This window comes from Protomyctophum bolini (assembly GCF_963924005.1).
Source record: "Protomyctophum bolini genome assembly, chromosome: 16".
NCBI lineage: Eukaryota > Metazoa > Chordata > Actinopteri > Myctophiformes > Myctophidae > Protomyctophum > Protomyctophum bolini.
This window is the reverse complement of record NC_137877.1, coordinates 30,610,870-30,635,335: the sequence shown is the minus strand read 5'-3', so window position 1 is coordinate 30,635,335 and position 24,466 is coordinate 30,610,870. Positions and strand designations below refer to the sequence as shown.

The 24,466-nt window shown below is 41.8% G+C and overlaps 2 protein-coding genes across 4 annotated transcripts in view; both read right to left on the bottom strand.

Moving 5' to 3' along the window:
• The window catches only part of myo3b (myosin IIIB), an 84,920-nt gene extending 75,787 nt beyond the window's left edge, over positions 1–9,133 (bottom strand). The window contains exons 1-2 of the mRNA XM_080785089.1: positions 9,048–9,133; positions 8,570–8,612 (exon numbers count right to left, since the gene is read on the bottom strand). Coding sequence (XP_080641215.1) covers positions 8,570–8,612; positions 9,048–9,087 — 83 coding nt within the window. The 5' untranslated portion in view covers positions 9,088–9,133. The remainder of the gene's footprint in view (positions 1–8,569; positions 8,613–9,047) is intronic.
• Positions 9,134–10,131: 998 nt separating this feature from the next.
• ubr3 (ubiquitin protein ligase E3 component n-recognin 3) overlaps positions 10,132–24,466 on the bottom strand; it is a 45,820-nt gene continuing 31,485 nt past the window's right edge. For 2 of the 3 annotated variants that reach the window (XM_080785317.1, XM_080785319.1), the window contains 10 exons: positions 23,013–23,098; positions 19,482–19,590; positions 17,312–17,427; positions 15,776–15,900; positions 14,540–14,647; positions 14,173–14,298; positions 13,487–13,666; positions 12,475–12,684; positions 12,206–12,345; positions 10,132–11,877 (listed from right to left, as the gene is read on the bottom strand). In XM_080785317.1, the coding sequence (XP_080641443.1) occupies positions 11,760–11,877; positions 12,206–12,345; positions 12,475–12,684; positions 13,487–13,666; positions 14,173–14,298; positions 14,540–14,647; positions 15,776–15,900; positions 17,312–17,427; positions 19,482–19,590; positions 23,013–23,098 (1,318 nt within the window). In that variant the 3' untranslated portion in view covers positions 10,132–11,759. The remainder of the gene's footprint in view (positions 11,878–12,205; positions 12,346–12,474; positions 12,685–13,486; positions 13,667–14,172; positions 14,299–14,539; positions 14,648–15,775; positions 15,901–17,311; positions 17,428–19,481; positions 19,591–23,012; positions 23,099–24,466) is intronic. The other variant, XM_080785318.1, reaches the window with a different exon arrangement.

Here is a 24,466-nt window from a genome sequence, read left to right as displayed (position 1 = left end):
TGGAGTTGTCTCCTTTGTTAGTCTCAAGCTAAACTGATTCCCTCCCAAACATTTCCACAAGCCTCCCTTATGTACCAGGTGAGACCCCACCCACAATGATTAGTAATTGGACCAATCTACTCAAACCAGGTAAACCATGACCCATGAGTTAGACCAACTATACAATTACACATTTAGAGTCTGAATGTTTTCCAAGGCATCACATCACACAAAACAATTACAATAGAATTAGGCAACACAGATAAGGGTATATGATGCTGCACATGGCCACCTCTCCAAGGAGCTTGATGACAGTCAATTAATGGAAGCATCTGTGCAGTGTGTGTTTGTCATGACCAGTTTTATATTGTGGAGTCTTCTAGTGTCTATAGGGCACGGGTTGCCCCGTGACAAGGTCAATAACAGGTCTAAAGGATTTAGAACAGCAGTTGTAATAGACATTAGACATCAGTTAACTATGGAATCGTGCATTTCCCGTCAGTGTTGGGCACCATCAGTGTGTTGGTCGGGCACCATATATGGTGCCCCCAGGTCTCATGACATCATGTGACAATCATCAGGGCTGGAGATGTGGAGTCCCAGATATCATAGTAAATGTGACCTGCTGTAGCAGTTAAGCCCATATACAGTATGGAGATCCCTGATGTCATCAATATTGGCCAGTAACTCTACATCTGACCTCAAATCTCAAACCATTAGAACTCCATATATGGATATATCGATGTCTGCCTTTTGACTTATACCTGTCCATTCAAATTCTAGACTGGCCTGCCACCAAAGTAATTAGTGCAGCCACGCCCGGCAGCCAGCGAAAACTAGAGTTCTCAACAGGCCTGGCCCTACCTGGGCCCTTATCAAACCCTGTACACTCAAGAGAATGTACCCGCTACCACCCTTAGATCTCCATATACTGTATGGAGCTGACCTGTTCTGACATTCCATATGTTGATCTGACCTCATCAAACCCTGTACACTCAAGACATGCTCCTTAGATGGCCAGTACAGAATTAATTCCATGTTGATCAAAGCGCCAGCGCTCGCCCAGCAGTCTGCCGCCAATGAGGCGGATGCGTGCACGCGACCTCAGGCGTCTTACTGGTTAGTAGCAGTACTTGCACACTCAGCTTGCACTCAAGGCGCAAGTTGGCACCTCGACAGAGTGCATCTCTAGTTTATATATTTCTCTTTGATTTACTATGGATCCCCCCCCTTTTTTCTCTCTTTTCTTTTTCTTTTTACTAAATAATAACTACAATAGATCCATTGGAACACAGTATTACGGTTTTGGACATACAATGGTTTCTGCCAGACAGACAATAAACAAAATGAAAATGCCTTAATAGGACAAAATTACAAGTGAGTATTAAAGATAATGAACATTTATAGTATCTGAATTCCAACTCTCTCTGTGAATAGTCTAAAATGTTGTTTCCTCTGAAATGAACCCTCAGGCATGAAAACTTCCAGGTTAATTTCTGTGTGCAACAATTAGAGAAACTAACAGAATGCTACATTAGCGGATTTGCTAATTAATATAACGGAATGCTAATCCTTGCACAACACTATAGCTGCCTAATCAAGGATTTTTTTTCTATTTATTTTAAACACAGCTCAGCCTTGCAACACCTATGAATACAGCCTAACACAGTGGCAGTCATTAAAAGGTATGGACTGTTTACTGTACATGCAACTGCATGAGCATTATTCAGACAGAGTACATTTCCATAAGCCTATAGATTGAGCACAGTGATATAACTTTATTTGCCAAAGGAGCCGCATGGGTTTACATCAGCAGAGCTGAAAGCTAAATAAAGCAGATGGCTGAAGAATCACGTTACTTACATTGCCATTGTCTTCGGATTCATAAGGCGGTCTCGCACAAATTACTTACTTAGAACTAAAGTCTTGAGTGATCATTATAAAACAGCACCAATAACAACAAAGATTGCCTCGTTTACATACACTGCCATACAGAGAGTGTTTACACTTGGACAGTCCACAGTCACAGTCCACTAAGACGCGCAATCTCTTCAAGATCAATTGGATTTGGCAGAGATTAACTGGATGGGTACTGTCCTGAATGATCAGTGAACCATCTCACCAATACTAAACACAGATTAACTGGATGGGTACTGTCCTGAATGATCAGTGAACCTCCTCACCAATACTAAACACAGAAACTATTTATATCTTAGAATGTTTCGTGAAATTATCAAAATAAAAACAAATGAGGCACCACTTTAGTTGTTCTTGGGGTACACTTGAAAATGTATCCATGCATCCTAACTACAGTATTAAGAGTGGATGCAATTAATACAGCGTCCTACACATACACTGGGCAAGCATAGGGTCAATCAGGCAAAATTCTGATTCCCAGACGGCCTCTCTACCCATTCAGTTATGCCTGCCATTGGCAAAATCAGGACTTCATCGCTCAAAAGATTAAAAAAATGGCCACGTATCACATAGCATAAATCCTCCTTTAGGTCTGGTGGAAATCATGTCAGCGTAACCATCCACATGTAAGATCAGCGGTGCAAGGCAAGATGTGTCACAACAGCTGAATGCGACTCGAATAACATGATACATTAGGAAATCATATTGACATATTAGGAAATATGCCTCCCATTTAAAAAAAAACAGACAGCTATTCCAAATAAACATGATCGATTCGAGTGTAGTGTGAGTGTTCTTGCCATGTATCACATGTATATGACCCTGAGGGGGTCATTGTGGATGGGGAGCCACGTTTGGGAGACTCAGCAGATTGATATGAGAAAATGTGAGTGATGTTTAACCCTTAAGGGTGCTGCAAAGACACCTGTGAAGATAGATTTATGAATTGTTGTGCAAGCAGGTTGAGTGATGGCTTAAGGCTATACAGATAAACCACAATCTATTCTATTGGGACTTTCAAACATGCAGCACAAAGATAGAGCGGACGTCCTTCAGAGTGTCCTTCGAGGCAGGAAATAACAGCATGAGGACAAATAGCTTTCTTCAACAGCACGCTTGTTTAAAAGAACCACCTAGGCTAAATATATCAATAATATCAATATCAATAATCTGTCGATGAGCATTCTGGGATTAATTGCCCCTTCCAAATGCCAGTGAATAAGAGACAAGAGTGCATCACATACTGTACCTTGATAATCAACCAGATTTAAGACCCATTTCCTCACAATGTATCAACGACGTCATTCGTTTTTCTAAAGCTCTGTGGTATATCATCCATACCATTCTAAACAGTACTTTGAGTACCTTGCTAGACACCTGTTGTCAAGGTAGCATCACCGACTTCTGTAACAGTAGGCTCATATTGCGCTCAAGCAGCTGTCTATCTGTGATAGTGAGCAACATCAGATACCCACTTTACAATATCAACTTTCTCCTGCCATTACAAACGAATTAAGTGTCAAGTCTCAAAAACACAATAGCGTTGTTTATTAAGCTTACTGAAGTTGTTGATACAGTTAATACTTGCAGTAATATGCCTATCCATCATTTCTTTCCAAAACAGTAATGAAAATAAAAAGGGATTTCAACAGTCACTATAAAACAGCCATTAATCCATCTAAAAATGATCAGCAATCCACCTAATCTTTGACCTTGATGAAATTAAATTGAAATTATTTATATGTTAACTAGAAAATACCGTGAATAGTGTCATTGCCAGTACATTTCATGCCAACTATTAGCAACTGCATCCATATTCTTTACACTACACTGATTTATTCTGATAAACTTTATGCTCCAAAATGCTATACTGAGAACATTATTTGTGATGGTTTAGAATCTAAACCATCTAGATCATAGAATCATAAGTCACACATACCTGTTTCTGACTCGTGATCCCGTGTCACTGTCTGTGAAAATGTTTCCATCTACCCCTCTCAACTAAATGTGCTGGACCAAACCATGCTAATTAAAGGCCATTAATTATTCAGTCAGAAGCATTCTGCAACGTGATCTACTTATAAATATTAAGGTGGCAGATGTATCCACTCATAATGGTCGCTGATATGAAGGATCTCAGGTTGCATGCAGGGTAACCAGGAAGTGCATGAGAGTTACTTCGTCATAGGACTCCTGCCAATCTCCCCTTTGTAAATAAAGGCATATATATTTACAACTGTTATTACATTTCACCCATGACTGAGTCCAGACAACCTTTGACATCTGTCGCTATGCCACTCAAATAGGTATATTTGCTGTCAATATGTTATGCCATAATATCCGAGCGTTGATTGTTTTTTAATGATTATCCCACAGTAGGCTTCACTAATCTACAAATTAATTTAAGATTATGGATTATTAAGTTAGGAGTAACCATTTGATGAATTTGATTATTTAACAATTTAACAGTGTAAAACTACAGCAACATGTGACACAATCTGTTGGATGTCATCTACGTAAATGCTGAATGGCTATGGCTGAAAACAAAACAATGTTACACCCAGAAGCAAAAACACTACACTAGATGCTACGTTGCCATGAGTTCCGAACCCAAGGGATCCAACAATGTGAAGAGCAGTCGCACTGAACTATAGGCTTGTATCTCCAGAGAGCTTTGATGTCACCTGTATCCTTCCCTCTGTGTACCTTGGTGCTTTTCACATGTTTTAACACATTTAACAGCGAAATGTCATACCAGAATTCGGTCTTCATGGAAAGAGAAAACCTTAAATTCTTTAAATGACCAGAAGATGTACAATTTCGGCTTAGAACAGTAGAACAATGCTGCTGTTTGATGGAGATGCTCTGGTTACCTATTGTCTACCATGTGTTCTATTTGCACATTGTTCTATTTGCTGTCCAATCTCATCACTGTAGGGCTAAAACCATGTATCTCAATAATCCACCCTTTTGTTTTTTCATGAATGAATGGCCTATTTTATAATTTTGCATATGACACTGTCACGCAATAGTAGTGAAAATAGCTTATCTGCAACATCACATGTGGTATTTTCTCTGTTTACGGTTTAAAATATTTTTAAATGTTCACCTATGCCCAAAAATAGGGAGGCCTGGTTTAAAGTTGTGGGTTTTATAATTATTAAACAATTAAATTAATAAACTAAATCTTAATAACAACTACACTGGATCCATTGGATCACAGGTTGACTTGTTCCTGAAAACTAACAGTTGTAGACATACAGTACAAGGTTTCCGTCCTACAGGGACGATAGCCAGTCAATGCTGGTCAATGTACGGTCATCTGCAAGACAATATATTACAAATGTGCTTGCTGGACCCACAGCGATACTGGCCCAGGACATGCATTGACCACATTGTTGCATTGTCCCCGGATCAATTCTAGCCAGAGATCTGTTTTGCTTGCAACTCCTTACTCCTCACTACTCTTTCCTTTATGTCTTTCTGAAGTGAGTGGTGCAACTCCACGTGGGGGTCCCCGGAAGTTCCAGACCCACAGGAACGCGCCCAGGGTACCGACCCAGTTCCGGCGAGCCGCCCAACGTCCAAAATGGTTGAGAAATGACAGAGTTACCGTGTGGGGGTCCCCAGGGGGGTCCCTCTACTGTACTGCACTGTCACTGTACTGTACTGTGAGTGTGTGTGTGTTAGGCTGCGCAACAGTGACACTTGGTGGTGAAAACCAACCAAAAGCTATTTAGGTGCTCGGACACAGCCAGCCAGCAAGCCAGGGACACACATAGCTGTTTATAGGAGTGGTTGCACCACTCAAAAAGCCCCAAAAAGCCCAACAGTAAAGTAAAGTATAATTACCGGTATACAAGTGCTCCTTTAGCAAATTAGCAAATAATAAATCTTCATAGTCAATTTACATTTATGTGCAGACATGGTAATACTCTTCCATTATGAGTCCAGTTGCAACACAGAGGCTTTCTTTGTCATGAGAGGCAATGTGGAAAAAGTGTAAGTTAATAATCTAATTTTCTGCTTCCATCTAACTACTCTCTCTTATACACACGCACTCAAGGGAAAGCCTTACGGTAACTCCACCGGTTAAGCCCAGGGGTCAGTCTTTGGTTAAGAAATACTCTCAACCATAATCCCCGCGCTAAGGGGATACGAGTGGGCTTTGCCGTAAACCTCCAGCAGCCACCATCCAGAACTGAAGCATCGCGTCCTTGTTCTCACCCTGGCTGACTAAAGAAAACTGGTGGGCACAAAAAAAGGAATGTACACAGAGCTAGTAGAAGTGTGTGCATTCATGCATAATAAACTGAACTTTGAATACACATTTTATAATTATATCAGCATTTCCCCTGATACCATGTTGTATAGTAAATTATAATAATATACATGATACGTGAATGGTACTGTATAGAATTTACACAAGTTTCCACACTACCATTTAATTTCTCACCATATTCTGCCATGTCTACAGGAAAAACTTTTTAATCGTAAAACAGACCTATTGTGAATACATTGTGTTATTGTATCTGTGATTGAGCTGTAATAATACACTGAAACATGTTGGTCAAGGTCACCCTGTGTGTTGAGTTATAGGGAGCCAATATCCACTGGTGATCCTTCTGGAGGTCTCTATCTATCTATTTACGGGGGATAGTAATGTCAGATCCTGTGCATCAGTAAACTGCTTCTAAATAAATAGGATTCACTTCAGATATACCATATAGTACTGCACTGCATGGGTGTAGACTAGAGGGAGCTCAAGTGTGCCTTGGGGTTTTGATCAAATCCATCTACAGTATCTGCACCGAGTCTCTGTACATACTGTACGTATGTCTGTAATCCACATAACTCTAGAACCGTTCGCCCTTCCGACTTTTAAATTCAACACGTGTGTTCCACACCACCACAGTGCACTGCCCGGTGTCGAGTCCGTCAAATACACCGTTGTCCAGAACCAGCACAAAAGCCTCTGCCCGGGCTCTGGACCTGATCACCCCTATAGCCATATCTTCATATACACAGTATGGAGCTGGCCTGTTCCGACATCACAACACTTCATATTTGGGCATGCCTGACACAGAAATCCATAAGGGACACAGAGAGACAGATACAGAAATCTCCATATATGGGCATAAAAGGGACACAGACTGACAGACAGATGGGTGGAACGGGTACTCTGACATGGGTACGAGTATTGCATTGGTGGGGTAATGGGCATGGATCACCAACTTCCATCATTACCGACTAAATGCACCAAGTCTCTGTGTGTACGTACGTACGTACAATCGTACACATGTGGCTGTGTACGTACGTCTGTAATCCACGTAAATCGAGAACCGTTCGCCCCACCGACTTCAAATGCGATATACGAGTTCCACACCCCCACAGGGAGTGCAGTGCCCGGTGTCGAGTACATCGGATTGCCGGTTGTCCAGAACCAGCACAAAAGCCTCTGGACCTGATCACCCCTATATCTCCTTATGGAGCTTGCCTGTTCTGACATCTGCATAGACTCCATATTTGGGCATGCCTGACAAAGAACTCCATATATGGGCATAAAAGGGACAGACATAATAACTGGGTGGGGCATGCATCCCCAACTGGCATTGTTCCAAGTAGGCCAGGGCCCGATGGGGACCACTGTATAAACTAATCAGTGGTCAAATTGAAGTAGCCTATGCAGCTAACTTACACAATGCTTTTTTATATCAATGTATTTTGGTCACAGTATGACTGTAATGTATGTGTTGTATTGTCTGTTATACATGTGACTTTTAAAATACTATTGTACATGTCATACTAGCCAATGGTTCATATGACAGTCCTCTGACAGTCATGTTTCAGGCTGCCCTTTAATACAGTAGCCTGCCCTATACTGAATGTAGTCTCAGAAGGAATACAAGACGACTCACCCCTTTACCATCTCGCCCCGCGAAATGTGTTAAGATAATTTAATAAGATGTAGTTAAGATCATTTAGTATTTTCCTCCCTCTCTGAAATCTGAAATTATCTTGTATAGGCCTACAGATTTATTTGATTGTATAGTAGTCGACCTCTATACTCTGTAAAATTAAGAAATAATAACTGAAAATGATACAGAGAAGGTGACTGCTTAATTAAGTTAATTTAGGCCTTCTAGTTCATTTCGATTTATTACACACGTTTCTTCCATGTAGCCCATGTTTTGTAATGGCATCATCATGCTATTATGCCCGTGTGTATATAGAGAGTGAACTTAACAATGATAAATTAATATGATAATACCTTTTATATAATCACCAACAATATTGTTATTTACAGCTAAGTAGAGACGTAGAGTAGGCTAGTGGGGCGAGATGGAAAAGGGGCGACCGTACCCGTTACCCTCAGAAGAACTGAGATAATATAAAATGTCCCACAGTCCCAAGCCCTATACTTCTACATTGTCACTGACAGCAAACTATATGACATCGAGTCTGAACTATAACATGATGTTGTATAGTTCAGACGAGGTCATAGGCTATAGTTCAATTTGCCAATTTGCCTAGCTGGTTCAAATTGAGGGACAGTCTCTATTCACACACCGAGCCATTATCAGGTTGCCCAAACAATAATCTCTACCGTAGGCCTATGCCAAATTTAAATTAGGTAGGCCTATGCCAAGCTTAGATGAGTAAAGTCTCCTACCCATTGTAGCCAGTCTCTGCTGCATCCGTGTTTCCATTTTTACCTGAGAATAGAAGAAAAATGAAATAAAACTAGCATTAAAGAACAGTTAAGTCATCCAGCCTATACATGAATGCAAGCAAACATCTTGAGCCGTAGCCTAGTTGTCCTTCGTTCATCGTAACCAGCAACCTATAACCTGCCCCATCGGCATGTATGTTAGGCTACTGTTAACATTACAGCTTCCTTACCGTCCATAGCAACATATCCATTCCGAACTGATTTGTGTCTTTCCCGAGTGAAGGAATTTAATAATTAACAGTAATGTGATATAGGTATACCTGCGCGTCCTTCTACAAAGAGGAAGCAATACCCTCATGAGCAAAGAGATTGACTTCACTGCAGCGGTTATAAAGACAACATTAATATCGCTTTATGTGGCCTTGGCCCGAGTATAGTTTATTGCGTTAAGCTAAGCATCAAGTATCCACCTGCTTACCTGTGCCCGGAATAAACTGCTCAAATTCGAAGTTGAACATGTGTTCAGCGATGCTCGTTCAAGTGTTGCCATAACACCAACATTTCAAAACATTGGACTTTTTCTGTCCGACCTCACGCCTTAACATTCAGTTTGGACTGGAGCTATGTGCCTACATGCCTCACAATTTCCACTAATTAGGCATGAAAGGCTTTGTGGCGCCCACTGCTCATTACCTCGAAGGCCTCCATTGTTTATGAAACTTTAACCCACTTAGCCCCCACACACAATGTTGCACATTCTCTTCCAGAAATTATTCTACAGGCAAAGACAACACACTTTCCTTTTAGATAACTAAACTGATAAAAATGAATCTAGTTGCTAATTCACGTCTCAACTGTATAGATCAAGACAGTCTATCAATGATCATAGATGGATTTTATAGTCTTGAAATGCAAATGTCAAAATAGATACGAAAAAAATAAAATAAAACCTATGAGCCTAGCCTGGCATTTAAAGCGTCAATCGTATAGGGTCCACCACACACTCAGGTGTACTGCTCAACAACTAATAAAATGTCCCTTATTTTGAATAAACATCTACATTTTAACTTTACATAGGCTAGGCTAATGTACAGTATAGGCTATATTTTGTAAACGTTACAACAAACCGTTTAGTTAATTGTGAAATTCTGTTTGTGGACTTTTAATTCATATAAACCAGTAATATTTAATGTCACATTCTCTCTCATTCCCTCTAAGCAATCCCAATGCATTTTTTACTAGTCATATGAGTCCCCTTGTGGCCACAGTGTGAGAGAAAAAGAATCCCAGTATGGGCTTTGTCATTGAAAGGAGGATTCAAGTACAGCCTGAACTTAAAATAACTGAAATACTCAACTGTCATTTATTCATGCTCACTCAGCTGAAATAAACAACCCTGTAATGCTGACAGTCGGCCTCCTTGGAGATTATGACAGCAAGAGGAAAGGAAATCACCCTTAAATGGTAATGCATAAATACATGTATGAGGCTAGAGTAGAGAAGGCATATTATTAAAATGTAAAAAGAGCCTCCAGCAGGAAAAATGAAAATGAACATTATATCTGTGTGTTTATATTTTATTCACATATGTTACATTTTGCATTATATGTCCAAGTCATACTTTCTGATCAAACTCAGAAAGTTTGAGTCAGCACCTACAGTAATGTACTGTACTGTATTCTCTCTTTTCATTCATACAGGAGAACACTAGAGCTGTCAGTTACAATTTACACCCTTTACTCGTTGGCTGTTCAGTTGCGGTCATGTACAAAGTAAGTACTACAAAATAAGAGTGAAGGTAAACTCAAGAGAAAATGGAAACAGCATGCATGAATTCAAGAGGAACTAATTCAAGTGTTTAAACCTTTCTCGACCTCAAAGATACCTCATTGAAGCATGTTGGTGACTAGCAATTCAAAACCAGAGACATCACCAGCATTAATCTTGCAGGCATAGCTGGGTAAGTGTCCTTTTAGCTAGGGATAAGATTATAAATCAAAAGATTAAGGACCTAAGACACTTGAAAAATGATGGCATAAGCATGCCATGCACCACTTATGTAATGGATACTGATGCCTGGTAATATTGTCCAATGTTGGGATGTGGCAGGATTGTGATTTTGAACAATTTAATGTATTTGGGAGTATGAGCAATTTACTCAGCATATCTTTCTTTTTACATCTGAGAATATTTTGATATCCGTTTCCCCATAAAACAGAAAAAAATACTAATTGAATATGTAGCCTATATGAGGATAAGGGGCATATAGGGAGCCATGACAACAAATGCATTTTAGATTTTTAAGTAAATATTCAAACGGACCTGAAAGTGGCTCGATGGAGGGCAGGACTGGATCATAATGAGTAATAAAGAGATGACTGCATGCCAGGACATTAAAGTGAGCTTGAGTCAACATTCCCAGCCATCAACTATAAACTCAAAGCAAAATGTCATAGAAAAAAAAATGTCTTCACAAAAGGTAAAATCACTTAGTTTAACAATGAGCAGCAGCATTTATTTAAATATCTAAAACTTTGTATTTTAAACAGCAAAAAGAGAAAAATAATTCCTGAGGATGGATTGCAACTAGACCCATAAAAAGAGCTTTGCTAGTCTGCAATAAAACTCTAGTGTTGATGAGTGGACTTGTCCTGCCTAACATTACATCTACAAACAAGAGTGCACATTGCAATAACTCTGCTACACTCACTTCGGGAGTTTGAAACTCACGCCAGCACAGCATAGCAATTTCCAATAAATGAGGGATATGCATTATAAATTTTGGAGAAAATAAAAAGTTAAACTGAGGGTGGATTTTTAATCAACTATGAGAGCCAAACAAGTGTTACAGGCTTAAATAGCCTTTTGCAAACCTCTTCTCTTTCTGGGCAAAGTTGTGCTTTCACTTCCAACTTTTCAGATTCCATTTCTCCCTGTTGAAAACCACACAGTTAAATCACTTAAATAAACACACACGCACGCACACACACACACACGCGTGTTAGTCTTTAGGCATGATTGTACACCAAACTTGACATAAACCAAGGCTGTGGCAGCAACACCCTCACTGCATGTTTGTGTATATCACATTTTTAGATTCCCAAATGTTTCATATAGGTGAACACATAAGCCAGAATTTTTTATTTCCCCACTTGGATTCGTGGATTCTTTTTGTGGGCTTTGGGAGAGTTTAGAGTCCATTATAATGAGGTCCCCAGCGCTTATTGATGTGATCAAAGGTGTGAGAAACCCACTGTTGCTCCAACACCCGATACCTCTCTTCACATAAGAACAGAGGCTTGCCACGGCTAGAAAAGAAGGAAAGAAGGAAATATGTTAAAGAGCTCTGTCTTTTCTTTTAAATCACATGAACACTAGTGTCCCTATTTGGGCATATCACAATAGGCAAACATAGGTGAAAATAGGCAAACATTCTGCAGAAATATCCAATCTACAAGCTCACAACATTTCGCAATGCAATGCACTGTAAGCTTGTAGATCAGCTATTTTACATACAACAGGGTTTAAGGGGTTAAACAATGAGTTTCAAAACCATCAATTGTACAAAGCTAGTGAGTAATGGTTTTGTTGATAACATACAACACGCATTGTGCTTAAGATATAGAATTCATGTACCGTAGATCACGATCCTCCTCGCCATGGGCATCTAGGTAAACAGAACCCCACAGGCAGAAGCGATGGCCACGGATGATGATTATGACCGAGGCATTTATCAGTAGGAAGATGCCAGTGGCTGCGCCACAGTGTTGGGAGTGCTGGAGGGGGTGAAATATGAGAGAGACATAGTTTCCACAACTAAGGGTAGCTTAGAATTTTATTATGAGACTACCGAGTTAAAACAAACAACAAAAATGTCAGTGAATGAGTTAAGATGGGAAACTCACCAAAACACATTCACAGATGCCCTGCTGCTTGCAGCACAGCCCTTTGAGGCAAACAAAGGCGCCACAAACTAGACAGAGAGCAGGGTCCTTTGGCACCTTTTTGCAGGCAGTGCAGGACTTCCTGTGATAGTACTGGAAGATGATATTGTAATTGTCAGGTAGCTGGAGGAGACGAGGGGGTGACCACTGAGGACCTGGAACCAAAAACGTCTGGGGAAGCAAAGGAAAACACACATCCATTTGAAAATACCTTTATGTTGCATGGGGGGGGGGGGGGGGGGGATAGTTTCACTATAATAAATCATAAAACTTCTATGACTTCTAAATGCTCTTTATCCTGTCCTCTAGTAAATAATGTCCCCTGTTTAGAAGCATGTGGTCACTCACAAAAACGTTGTCATGCAAGACACTCCAAGTTGTCAAAATGATGGACACACCAACTGTTCTAAACTGCCATGAGGCTATCAACATGCCCTTTGGGGAAACTGAGGCGACTGAAACACAAGGAAACATTTTTTTTAAAGGACTAATTTCACGTTATTGTCTCCACCAGGCCGAAACTATGTTTTCTCCTTGGTCCATCCGTCTGTGTGTGTGTCTGTCCAACTTTCTGTGAGCAGCTAATCTCCGGCACAGTTAGAATGATTGCTGTGCACGTACACTCCCTGGACGCCAAAGCAGAACCTCAGCCCCAAATCATTCACATTACCCGGTTATATAGTGCCACCAGGAGGACGATTTTTGCAAAACACATTTTTTTATATTACTCCTACAGATTTTGGGCAAACGCCACAAATCGGTACACATCTCTATTCTCTATAGTCACGTGATCAAGACGGAGCCGTCAGATTGGCTTCAAAAGTTGCAGAAGTGGTGCGTTTTGAACAAAATGCCTCAAATCTGATTTGACCAATTGCCGTGAAACATTGATCAACAAGTTCCATAACATTCCCAGGCCCAGTACACCTCGGTCCTGGTCTACTTTCACCCTGTTTTACAATCATCTACTTACCAGTGATTGCTCAACCTGTGACTCCTTGAGCTCTGTGACCTCGGCACACCAATGAGCGAGCAAGTCAAAGGCGTTGACTGGCCACTCCAGACATGAGGCACTGTGCATGGGGTTGGGTGGCTGGGGAGCCAGGGCCAGGAGCCCCAGACACACAGCCAGGGATGAGAACTCCTCTTCCTCCTGAGATTACAAACATGCACCCAACAAATGCACCTGTGAGTTCCCTCTGACCGTGGTCTTATTTCACTTCTTTGATTGAGGTTCAACAATCAAATTTTTACTTTCAAAATGTCTCACTACCATAATGGGTACGATTGTAATGCACGTCCAACCACAAGGCAATTTTACAGTGGATATTTCATACGGTTATTCATGAAAGTTCAAAATACATAACTGGGTGGGGCATGCAGTTCCAAGTAGGCCAGTACCCAAAAGGCACCGCTCTAGTAATAATAATTATACTATTATTTATATAGCACTTTTCATGACATGAAATTAAGCTCAAAATGCTTTACAGAGCAAAGAAAAAACAAAACATTAAAATAGAAAAAACATTAAAATAATAACAAAAAAGGCAGTGAATCAGGCAAAACAGTGAGGGCATGAACAACACAGATAAAAAAGAAACAAAAATGTTGACAGAAATAGGGCTGGTTGAGAGGTTATGACAACACATGCAGACGTACCAGACAGCCAGCCAGGTTGTCTCCATAGAGGTGGTGCTGCAGGAGGGAGGCGATGCGGAGGAATGGCAGGCAGAACTGCTGGAGGCTGAACTCTATGGACTGTGGAGACCACACACTGGAGCTTAGCTGGGGAAAGGAGCACAGCGGTTTACGCTTCATCAATAACCGCTCAACAGCTGGCTGATAATGGGGTGATGTATATCTCTCCTTCAGATATATCGCACCATTGTTTCTCAGGGTTAAGGTGCAATTCATCACACAAGAGAAAATAAGGGAAAAAAATAATAAAAGGATGCTGCAAGTGAAAGAGCTGGGAGCAAATGACAGGCGATGTTGATGTGAAACGGTTGTCATTTTTCTGTCTCACCATGGATGATTCTTCAGCGTTCACCTTGTAGACACTCCTGTCCTTGGAGAGCTCGGTGATAACATGGCCAAGCAGGACTTCGAAAGACTTCTCAGCGTTGGCAGCATTCTGGGACAGAACATCAGAAAGTTTGGAAAAAAGTTACGAATAGTAGAGTAAATTACAGAATACAAAACTGTGTTGGTGGGTAACAGTCCAGAAAACACAAAAAGATCCTGATATAGTAAAGTCACCTCTACAATCAAATGTAAGTGGCCTGCCTCTGTGTTCTCCTAATCCTTGAAATGTGCTGCACAGAGGAATATAATAACTTATGCAGAATAAGCTGAGAGGATGCAATAGTTATTTTCTTACTAAAATATCTGACCTGATGATAAGCAGCAGTGACAGTACTGAACGTGTGTTCTGATAAAAACTCAACTGGTTTGACTAATATTTTATATGGAGGAAAAGCTGGCAGCATTTATCAAATTGAAGGAGGTAGAATATAAAACAGCGGCTGCCTTATCTTGCCTGCCGCCCTCCGTCATAGATTTATAGAGGGGGAATTTAATGTCTATGGATTTCTTTCCTCTGGGCTCTGATCTTTGCTCAGACTTTGCATCTTTTTTTTTTATCAACTTCAATTTAAATACAATGGCATCCATCCATATATGCATGCGGTTACCTCTGAGGATTTCAGATGCGTCTAAAGTGGCAGCTTGTGAGTGAGTGCACCATTGTTCATGACATTGTAGTAGACATATTCACCCATGCCTCTATTGCAGATGGAAAAAACCCTAGGGGGAAGGTTTCAGCTATTTGTCTATTAACATTCAAGCCAGCCTCTCACTAATACAGATTTAATAGACTGAAGACGGATGGCCAATTAATGCTACACTCAACAATCACACTTCTCCAGATAATGAAGATCGATATTGCATCCTGTGGAAACCACAAATGAACCTAGGAGGAAGCAGGAACTTCATTCATCTCAATACTAAGTTATACACTGTGATTTACCATGGTTGTGAATTCAGTATAGGGAACAATAGCTCTGGGGAAACAGGTAATAGCTGTATTTGTGTAAGTAAAGACCCTTCAAGAACAGTATGTCCCACATGACATGATTAAGAATGGAATACATGGTGGAGGTAGTCCTTGGCTTACACAGTGTCATAATGTGGCATTCACGAGCTGGACTAAACACCATTATTTGAGTCAATGCTGTCGCATTGATGAGATCGCCACTCTTACCTTCTTGAGGGTTCCAGATGTGCTCCATGCCTGCCTCTCTTCTGGGCTGAACTTGGCTGAGAGAGCTGCCAGGCCTTGAGCGTACTGCAGGTTATACAGCATCCGCACCACACAGTTGAAATGTTCTACGCAAACAGAGGGAAGGATAACGGTTATAAGACACAGCAGGTGGAAACGTAAAGGAGAAGTGGAACACTTGGGGAACATATCTATATTTTTGGCAAACATAATAATTTTAGAAATGTAATGACCCACTTGAGTCAGTGCAATAAGATTCCATTCAAAGAGGCTAAAAGCCATTCACTGAAATGAGGATAATCTATTGTATTCCTCCTACAGAGCTACGCATGTTCTGGTCTGTTGCTTTGAAAGCTTCATCTAACAGCAGGCGGGTAATTAGCAGAATGCTTCAGGTGGGAAAATGCAATCTGAACAAGGTCTTAGTTTAGATTTGAAAGGAGCAATAAAGAGTGCAATTATTTGCCCTTCCACACAGGAGGCGTGTGTCTGACAGCTCCACTGTGGCGGTCATTGTGATCAGTGTCAGCACAGTAATAACACACACGGCTGTTTAGAGGAGAGGTACACCCACCAGTACCACCTGTCCTTCTCCATATATAAAGAAAAGGACAAAAAAAAACCATATTGGTTTTTTGACCTCCATTGCTGTGCCCTGTGCTTCAGTAATGGAGTTCATTCACACGCATCTCTCATGCTGGTGTGCAAAAAAGAGAAAAGCAAGAAAATCAATTCTCTCTCTCTCACAATGAGTGCAGTAATGATGCTTGCTTTGGCTCAATCAATTTGGAATTGAAAAAGATACAAAGCCCACCCCAAAGGTAATAAGAGGCCGACTACTGTTTTCCTCAACAGAGGCTGAAGGGCAAGGGAGGCATCACCTCTATAGTAGTGATTCTCAACTTTTATACTTTCAAACACTCCCAGTTTGAAATTATTTACGCCACAGACCCCCATTTGATACAATTTCCATCTCTGGGACCCCAATATACAGCACAAAAAAACAGAGATACAGATCCGTAACAACCTCTGGGGAGAATATATAGGAAGTATATGGTGCATGTTTAAAAAGAGTACAGCTAAGTACTAAAACTCTGTTTCAGTGAATCCTCCTCCAACAAAAAAAAGAAATGTTGTGGCTAATGTGTCCCTGCCGTCAGTCATCAACCAAACGATCAGCTTGCTGTGACACTGCACCCATTAAACTTGATTGCTGCTGTTGGGCTGAAAGGGGTGTTGGTTGTTTTCTTTAGCAGCAAAAGGGCAGAGTTGGAGGAAATCCTAATGACAAGTGCCCAGCTGAAGATGAAGGGTAGTGGAGGAGGGGCAGTCCATCACCATGGACATGTCAGCGTGATCAATGTGGCTGAATAAAAGGCAACAGTCAGGAGCACAGAAAAGGGACTTGAAAATGTCTCCTTTCGTACATTCAGTCACGATTAGGCCAGATAATGGACTGTCACTGCAGAGCAGCCACTGAGAAACACTCTCAGGTGGGAAGAGACATTAGAAAGGCACCTTTTCGTAGCGGCTCTGGCATGGTCAAGACGAAGATGATGAGAAGGGACGGAACATCTCGAAACAACATGGGCACCTCTGGTTTCTCCTCAACTGCATCTTCTTCATCCAAGCATCTGCAAAGATAACAAAACGATGTACATATTAGCGAGTTTTGGAATCGCAATGGCAAGCAATCTCACTCCAAGGAAATGTCGGCTCAGCAGCGCATTGCATGAAACCAACACCTCACCATTCAAAAACGCCCTTACATCATGGAACCCATTATCTTAATCCATATGCTACCTCCTGCTGGACGCAGAGTCAACCGCAGCCTGCCGAGCCGTTTTCAATGTAGCACACGCTGGACTGACCTCCTGTCCATCTTTAATGCTAAATAAATAGCGTCAATGCTAGCGAGCTAATATGAAGCCATCCTTGCTCTAGAAAGCGCCAATGTTTCCATCTAGACCACCGGATAATCAGCAAAGACCTCCAAATATTGTGCGTTTTATCCAAACCATGGAGAGCTCTGTAGATTTAGAGTTATTCAGCTTTTTAGTCAGCCTGTATAATTGGAGGTGGACGGCAGCGCGGTTGCGCAATCCGGTCTAGGATCGCTAAAGAAGGAAAGGCCAAGCAAAAAATAAATCAGCGATCCGGTTTGATATCAATAATAAAGCTTATCAGACGGAACATTACGCCAGAAGCAGTTGCTAGTTGGATTCCTTCTGACGGAACGTTCCACCAGGAGTAGTTAATTTTCCCGTTGTGAATAATGCAAGTTTCCGTTGTAAGTTCCCGTTGTGATTAATGCAAACATGTAATCAAAAATTATGGGTACAGACATTTGAAGACCAGCACTCTTATTCCTCTGATGGTATGATGTTCATGCAAATGATGAAAAGCAGTAATAGGCCCATTATAAATACAGTAAATATTGACAGTTCAAATCATTAGAGTAGAGAGCAAAAGTCCTCACTGATTACTAACTGAACACTATAAGACAACATGGCCTTTGCCAAGGTCTCCATTGGGGGGGGGGCATTTCAAAAAGTCTTCTGACCCACTTCTTTAATATACCGTTGCTGAATGCCATCTCCATTTAAATGTCGTCTTTTCTATTGACAAAGCAGCAAAAGGTTAGAGTCTCCACTCTACTCTAAAAGGACCTCAGGGAATTATAAATGAAAGGAACTGCACTTACAGAATAATACCTTCCATTTCGAAGGCACTCACCAGTTAATTCCACTGTGAAGTTGGGGGGGGGGGGGGGGGGGGATATTTTTGACTCAAGCCAGCAGCACACAGTATACAACAGAAGCTGGTGCAGGGTATAAATCGGAACAAATACTAAGTTCTGAACGATATTACAGAGTCAATACACTACTTAAAATAAATATATAAACAATGTGAAGGAGAGTGTGTAGACAGATAGGTCATCTATGCTAAAACACCTTTCTCTGTCCCATTTTAACTGTGCAGGTTGACCGCCTGGGGGGCGTCAATGACAGCTCTGCCACCGGAAGCCCCAACAAGGTATTTTTAAACACCAAATCGCTCCACTGAGAATACCTCATGCACGGCAGTGAACACTTGGAATAGTAACGGGTGTAAAAGTTATACAGTGCTATCAGGGAGAATAAAGGATGTGGCATAGGCTGACAATGGTACCACAATCAGTTTTGGCCTAGTAATTTTGTGCTGTGTTAAGCCATACAGTATGTGTACATGCTTAAAACTATGCTCTTCATTAAATAGGTTTAGGTTTCTGTGATGGCAGGATGGACAGCTGGGGGCAGCGATGCTGTGCTGCAACAGTGCCGAAGCGGTGCAGTCATTGTCAGTGCACCGATTGTGACGGGGTCGTTTCGCTCTCTGCGGAGGGCCCGGTAATTTGCCAGATGCGGCAATTATTGGTGTCTATGGCAACCGTGCGCGGTCCCCCCTTTTCTGTTTTTAGCTGCTCTTTGTGTGACTGCAAAGCTGTTTGTGCAAGGAGGAAATGGTGGCGTTTATAGAGAGGGGGAGAAAGGATATACTGGAAAGGGGGTGGGTGGGGAGGGAGAGAGAGAGAAAGTGGCACTGTGATTACGTGCTTGCTTGGGGGGGGAGAGTGTGAGGCATGAGGTGGGCTTTATAAATAGATTTCCTAAAGGGGAGGGGGCACTTGAGCTGGAAAGTCACTCACTCCGTCTCCTCTCTCCTTTGTGTGACGGTTGTCAGCCTGGTCCAAGGGTTGTAGGCCGAATCAATGCTGTACAGACGCATGTGCATAGCCAGCACATTGAACAGCTGATCTGAAAGACAAAAGCAAAAACACATCAATATTAAAGCAGCCAAGACAACTCGCTCCGCTCACCTGAAGGCCGGCCATTACGCCGATCCAACCGTCAGTGTTGATCGAGCCAAAGTGGCTGAGTTGAACTGCCTTCACTGAGCAGTCTGGCCGGGTTAAAAAGCAGGCCAGGCCAGATGGATACGTAGTGCTCCATAGCCCCAAGCAGCTCCAAGATCAGGTCACACCTGTTCAGTGTGGAACTAATGGAACATGAAGAGCAACCCTCTGGTGTACATGTTTACTTTTGATGGAACACTTCACAGCCTCTACTGTACATACAGACACCTCCATCAAATACGGATCAGTTATATAAATACTGAAGTGTCACGGTACAAGTTGCTTAAATAAGTGTGAGGGGAAGGCACAAACACAATGTCACCATCTAAAACCCAATTTATAGCCTGCGGTTCTAGAGCCGTGCACGAACAGATTATAGCAGGTACACAAGTTCGCAAAACAAGTCTTATAGATCTGCCATTATAGATTATATAACGGTATACGTTGGGGAAGGAATAGGATGTTTTTTTAAAGGGACACAGAATGTCGAGCATATCCCCAAATGGAGAAGTGCCCTTCTCTTATCTCATTAGTCCAGAAACAAATTAACCTACTTTTTACTCATTATGACCTAAATCCAAGCTAGCAGCCCTCAGTCACGCTTTCAAACATGCAAAACAGGAAATCTATTCACAATGAATGTGAAAAGCACTTGAATTATGTACCAATAAATCACTTCCATTTAACAACACAGCACTAATTGCATTCCATTTCGCATTACCTCGTAAGCGTCCACGCGGACACACATGCACACAAGTACAGTATAGTGCGTTTACGGCAACAGATAAAAAACGACAAATGAGTAACGTCACTAAGCATATTTTGGTTTATAGTTATGACGCTGTAATGCAGCAGAACATTCAATATAACCAGCTCTGCAATATTGACATGTGAGAGTGGAGTACCAATATCTAAACCAACACTGCCCTCCACAGGTGAAGACGGACACAGCATGGAGAGACAGGAGTAGTTCTGCTCCAGTGCATGTCTTGGACAGGCCTGATGTCCTACATGAGGGAGATGAGTAGTTGGGAACACAGAATGGCACCACATCATGCTCAATTGGGCAGCCAACTCACCTGACCTGAATCCTATAGAGAATCCATGGGGTATTGTAAAGAGGAAGGTGAGAGACACCAATAACAGCAATGCAGACAAGCTGAAGGCTGCTATGAAAGCAAGTGCAACCTGGTCTTCCATAATAACACCTGGAACAGTGCCACAGGGCTGAGCACCTCCATGCCATGCTGCAGTGATGCAGTAGGAGCCCCAACAAAGAATTGAGTGTATAAACAAACATACTTTTCATAAGGTTAACATTTATGTATTAAACATATTTTGGGGGGGATTTGGCCTTGTGCCATTTCACAACATTGTGAAATATTCCATTGTCATAATTATCAAGATTAAAAAAAGAAAATCTTGAAATATTTATTTTTATGTGCAATGAATCTTTCAATGATATTGCAGTTTTTGGGGAATGTGTGTGCGTGTGCGTGGGTGTGTGCGTGCGTGTGTGTGTGCGTGTGTACTTGGATATTTTCTGTGTTGTCCTACAAAAACACATCATACCCGAGGCAACCCACATGGGGTCTAATGTCTGACAGCAATTACCGGTTCCATTCCCGGCCGGACAGACCTTTTGTTTTAGGTCACTCACCTATTGTCTCTCCGTTTTTCCTGTCTCTTAAGCTCTATATATTTGCAATATTACAAGCTCACAGCAAATGGTTAAGCTTTACTTATGAAACGCCTCACATTTCTATTCTTGAAAATCTGTTATTGAATATATTTGGCTTTATGGCTGGATGCAGCAACACAGCACCTAGACTAATTTAACAGCCGTTGTAGAAGAAACTAAAGGCAAGCTATTTGAAGGGTAGGCTCTTCGCGGTGGATTTAAGCTAATTCAAGGGATTGCCAGACAGCTCCCCTCTGTGGTCCATGACATCCTCATCAACTAGAACGACAGCAGTGCCTAGTGGGACATGGGCTTTCGACCCCCCCCCCCCCCCCCACCCAGTAGTTAGTGCATGTCTGCCGTTTATCCCTTCCATTCTCCATCTTCTGTGTGGAGCTAACACTAATGTACTGCAACTGAGTAAATTTAGCCGGCAGCATGGCTACACAGTTAATGTGGCTCAGAAAATGGCATACCTCCAGTGTGAAATCGCTTTTTAGGCACTCAAGGATGACAGGCCATTTCACAGCACCAGCCAATACAATTAATTTATCACCACTAAACAGACTAATTAAAGAGAAAATGGGTTGTGCTCATTTGACCACAAAGCCAAATTCTACACATTACCCATACATTTACAGTACTTGTCTTGGACTAAATCGGAAGATTTTGTCCAGTATTTAAAATGCCTTTGATGCCTATAGAGCAATACGATCACATCAATACATCTTTCCACTTTTGACCATAGTGCATCTAGACGGATCAGAACAACAACATGACACTTTGACAGACAGAAAGGCATAATGTCAATTTGGCCACGTCTTCTGGTAAAGTGGCATCTCAAGGTTGTGTGATCACGCTCCTTCCCCCTCACCCAACACACACTTACGGACGAACGCCCTAGGAAGTTACCACACAATCAACTAAAACATCACTTGACCCATTTGTCTGCTTCATTTCCCCCGACTGCCAACATTCCAACAGCTCACCTGCCACCGCTAATAGACACCTTTTACAAATGGCTCAACAGTTACATGGACCAGCAGCTTCAATCTCAACTCAAGATACTTCATTACACCTAGGCCGATGAGACCCAGCATCAACCCGCAAGTCAACATCAGCAGTGCTGAAGCAGATGTAACATACTGTTGCAGCAAAGAGTGTTAATCTCACAAGGAAATGAACAATAGACAGCACAAAAGATCAGGCATCCCTGGTTTAAGGTTATGGTGCCAAGAAGATTGCTACTTCATTCACATTTCACTTCCTTTTTCATTTTAGAAGGATATTCTGTGGGAAAAGGCAAGTCTTTTTATTTTATTGTCCAGGTGCATGTGACCATTGCACATTGCAGGCTACTTACAATTATGATGAGATTCAGAAATGTAAAGCTATTTTCTAATGTCCCTCTATTCGATCATACACAAATATACATCAAATATAAGGTAACTATAAAATGTGTGCCATTGAGGTTTTAAAATCAAGCCTTTAAGGATTTCATACAAGGATGAGGACATACACAAACAATCTGTCATGCAGACCTACATATAGCGTAAGATAGTATGCCTGTACATTATTGATAGGATTCATGAGAGAGGTTGTCAGTGATGTATGAAACACAGGGCGGTATAATAACTACTTACTGAGACAGGAGCGCTTTGCTGCTGCACTGGCACCTCCAGAACATAGGTTTCCTCCTCTGTGCAACAGCTCCAACTCCAGGTTGGTCCTGTGAAGAGACAGCCTCAGTCATTAATAGGCCGTTAGCGTCACAAATTCACTGAGGCAAGAGTACAGTGTCATCAAATTCAGCTTTTGGTTAGGTATGCTGACTGCAACTTTCACAAATTTTAATAGGAGAAGATGAAAGCTGTAGCCAAGCCATTTACCATTAACACATTTAGACCGGTCCGTAGGATGTGTGGAAACGTCATAACTAATCCAACCGACGGATTGCTAGGACGTCCTAGCGCATTTTCATTGATAGTATCAAATGAGAGAAAGATATTCAGATTATTTTTTATTTTCTGCACCATACTCCTTGCTCTTCGCGCATGCACGTTGGCGTTCACTTCCCCGAGAATGCCTCGTATCTCCTAATCTAGGGAGCTCTCCGTAGTTTTGACCAGATGGATATACTATGCTCTTCATTTCTGGTTTTTATCCAGAACGGAAGGGGGGCTTACAGTAAAAGCGGCCATATCTGCGCAGTACCACGAGCTGTTATTTTGAAAGAAATCCCGGCACGGATTGTGTTAAATGTGGCTGTTTGGCTGCAGCAATTCTGTATCAAATAAATGGCAGCTTTCTGAGACTCTGCCTTTGTACAAGCTGAACCATTAGCATAAACTGTACTGTACGTACCATGCTCCCATACACATTCCCCACTGTGCATTTTCCATGCGTATCCAAAAGTTTCACTCCAGAAACAGTGAAAAATAAAGTACGTAAGACTTCAACAGAATACATTGATAGTGAAAACTGATAGCTATTGCTAAAATTAGACAGGACTCTTGTGTTTTTATCCTGCCGCCACTGGCCATTTCTTGTATGGTTCCAGGAAAGGTGGGGGCAAATCCTTGGGTTTCCTGGGAGAAAAAGCAATTTCACATAGATAATGTTGCCACGGTGAAGCTCCATCTGGCTTCTGCTGATAAGAGCACCCCTGTGACTGAGGAATTTTCCACTCCTCGGTCAATTTGCACTGTTCATTGAACTTCAGAGAGCCAACAGGCACCCCAGACACACTCGGGGGATCCATCTCAACAGGGTGGAGGGTGAGGGGACTACCGCATTTTGCAGTGCAAAGGTCGGGAGGGGTGAGGTCTAGCAAGGGCAGAGGTTTAGGAATGGGCGTGTTAATACCTTAGAGTATATATAATAATATAGACGTCACCAAGAGGGAGCATTGAAGCAAAAAAGATATGGTTGCCGAAAGTGGTATTGCAGCTTTGAGCGGCAATGGGCCATACGTGAACGCGAGTCATATGTGAATGCGGGCCATACATGGATGCGAGCCGTGTAGACTACATGGCGTGCAATGACACGCACATCGCACGGTGCTCATTCATGTTTTCGGCCCGGCACGTTCACTTCA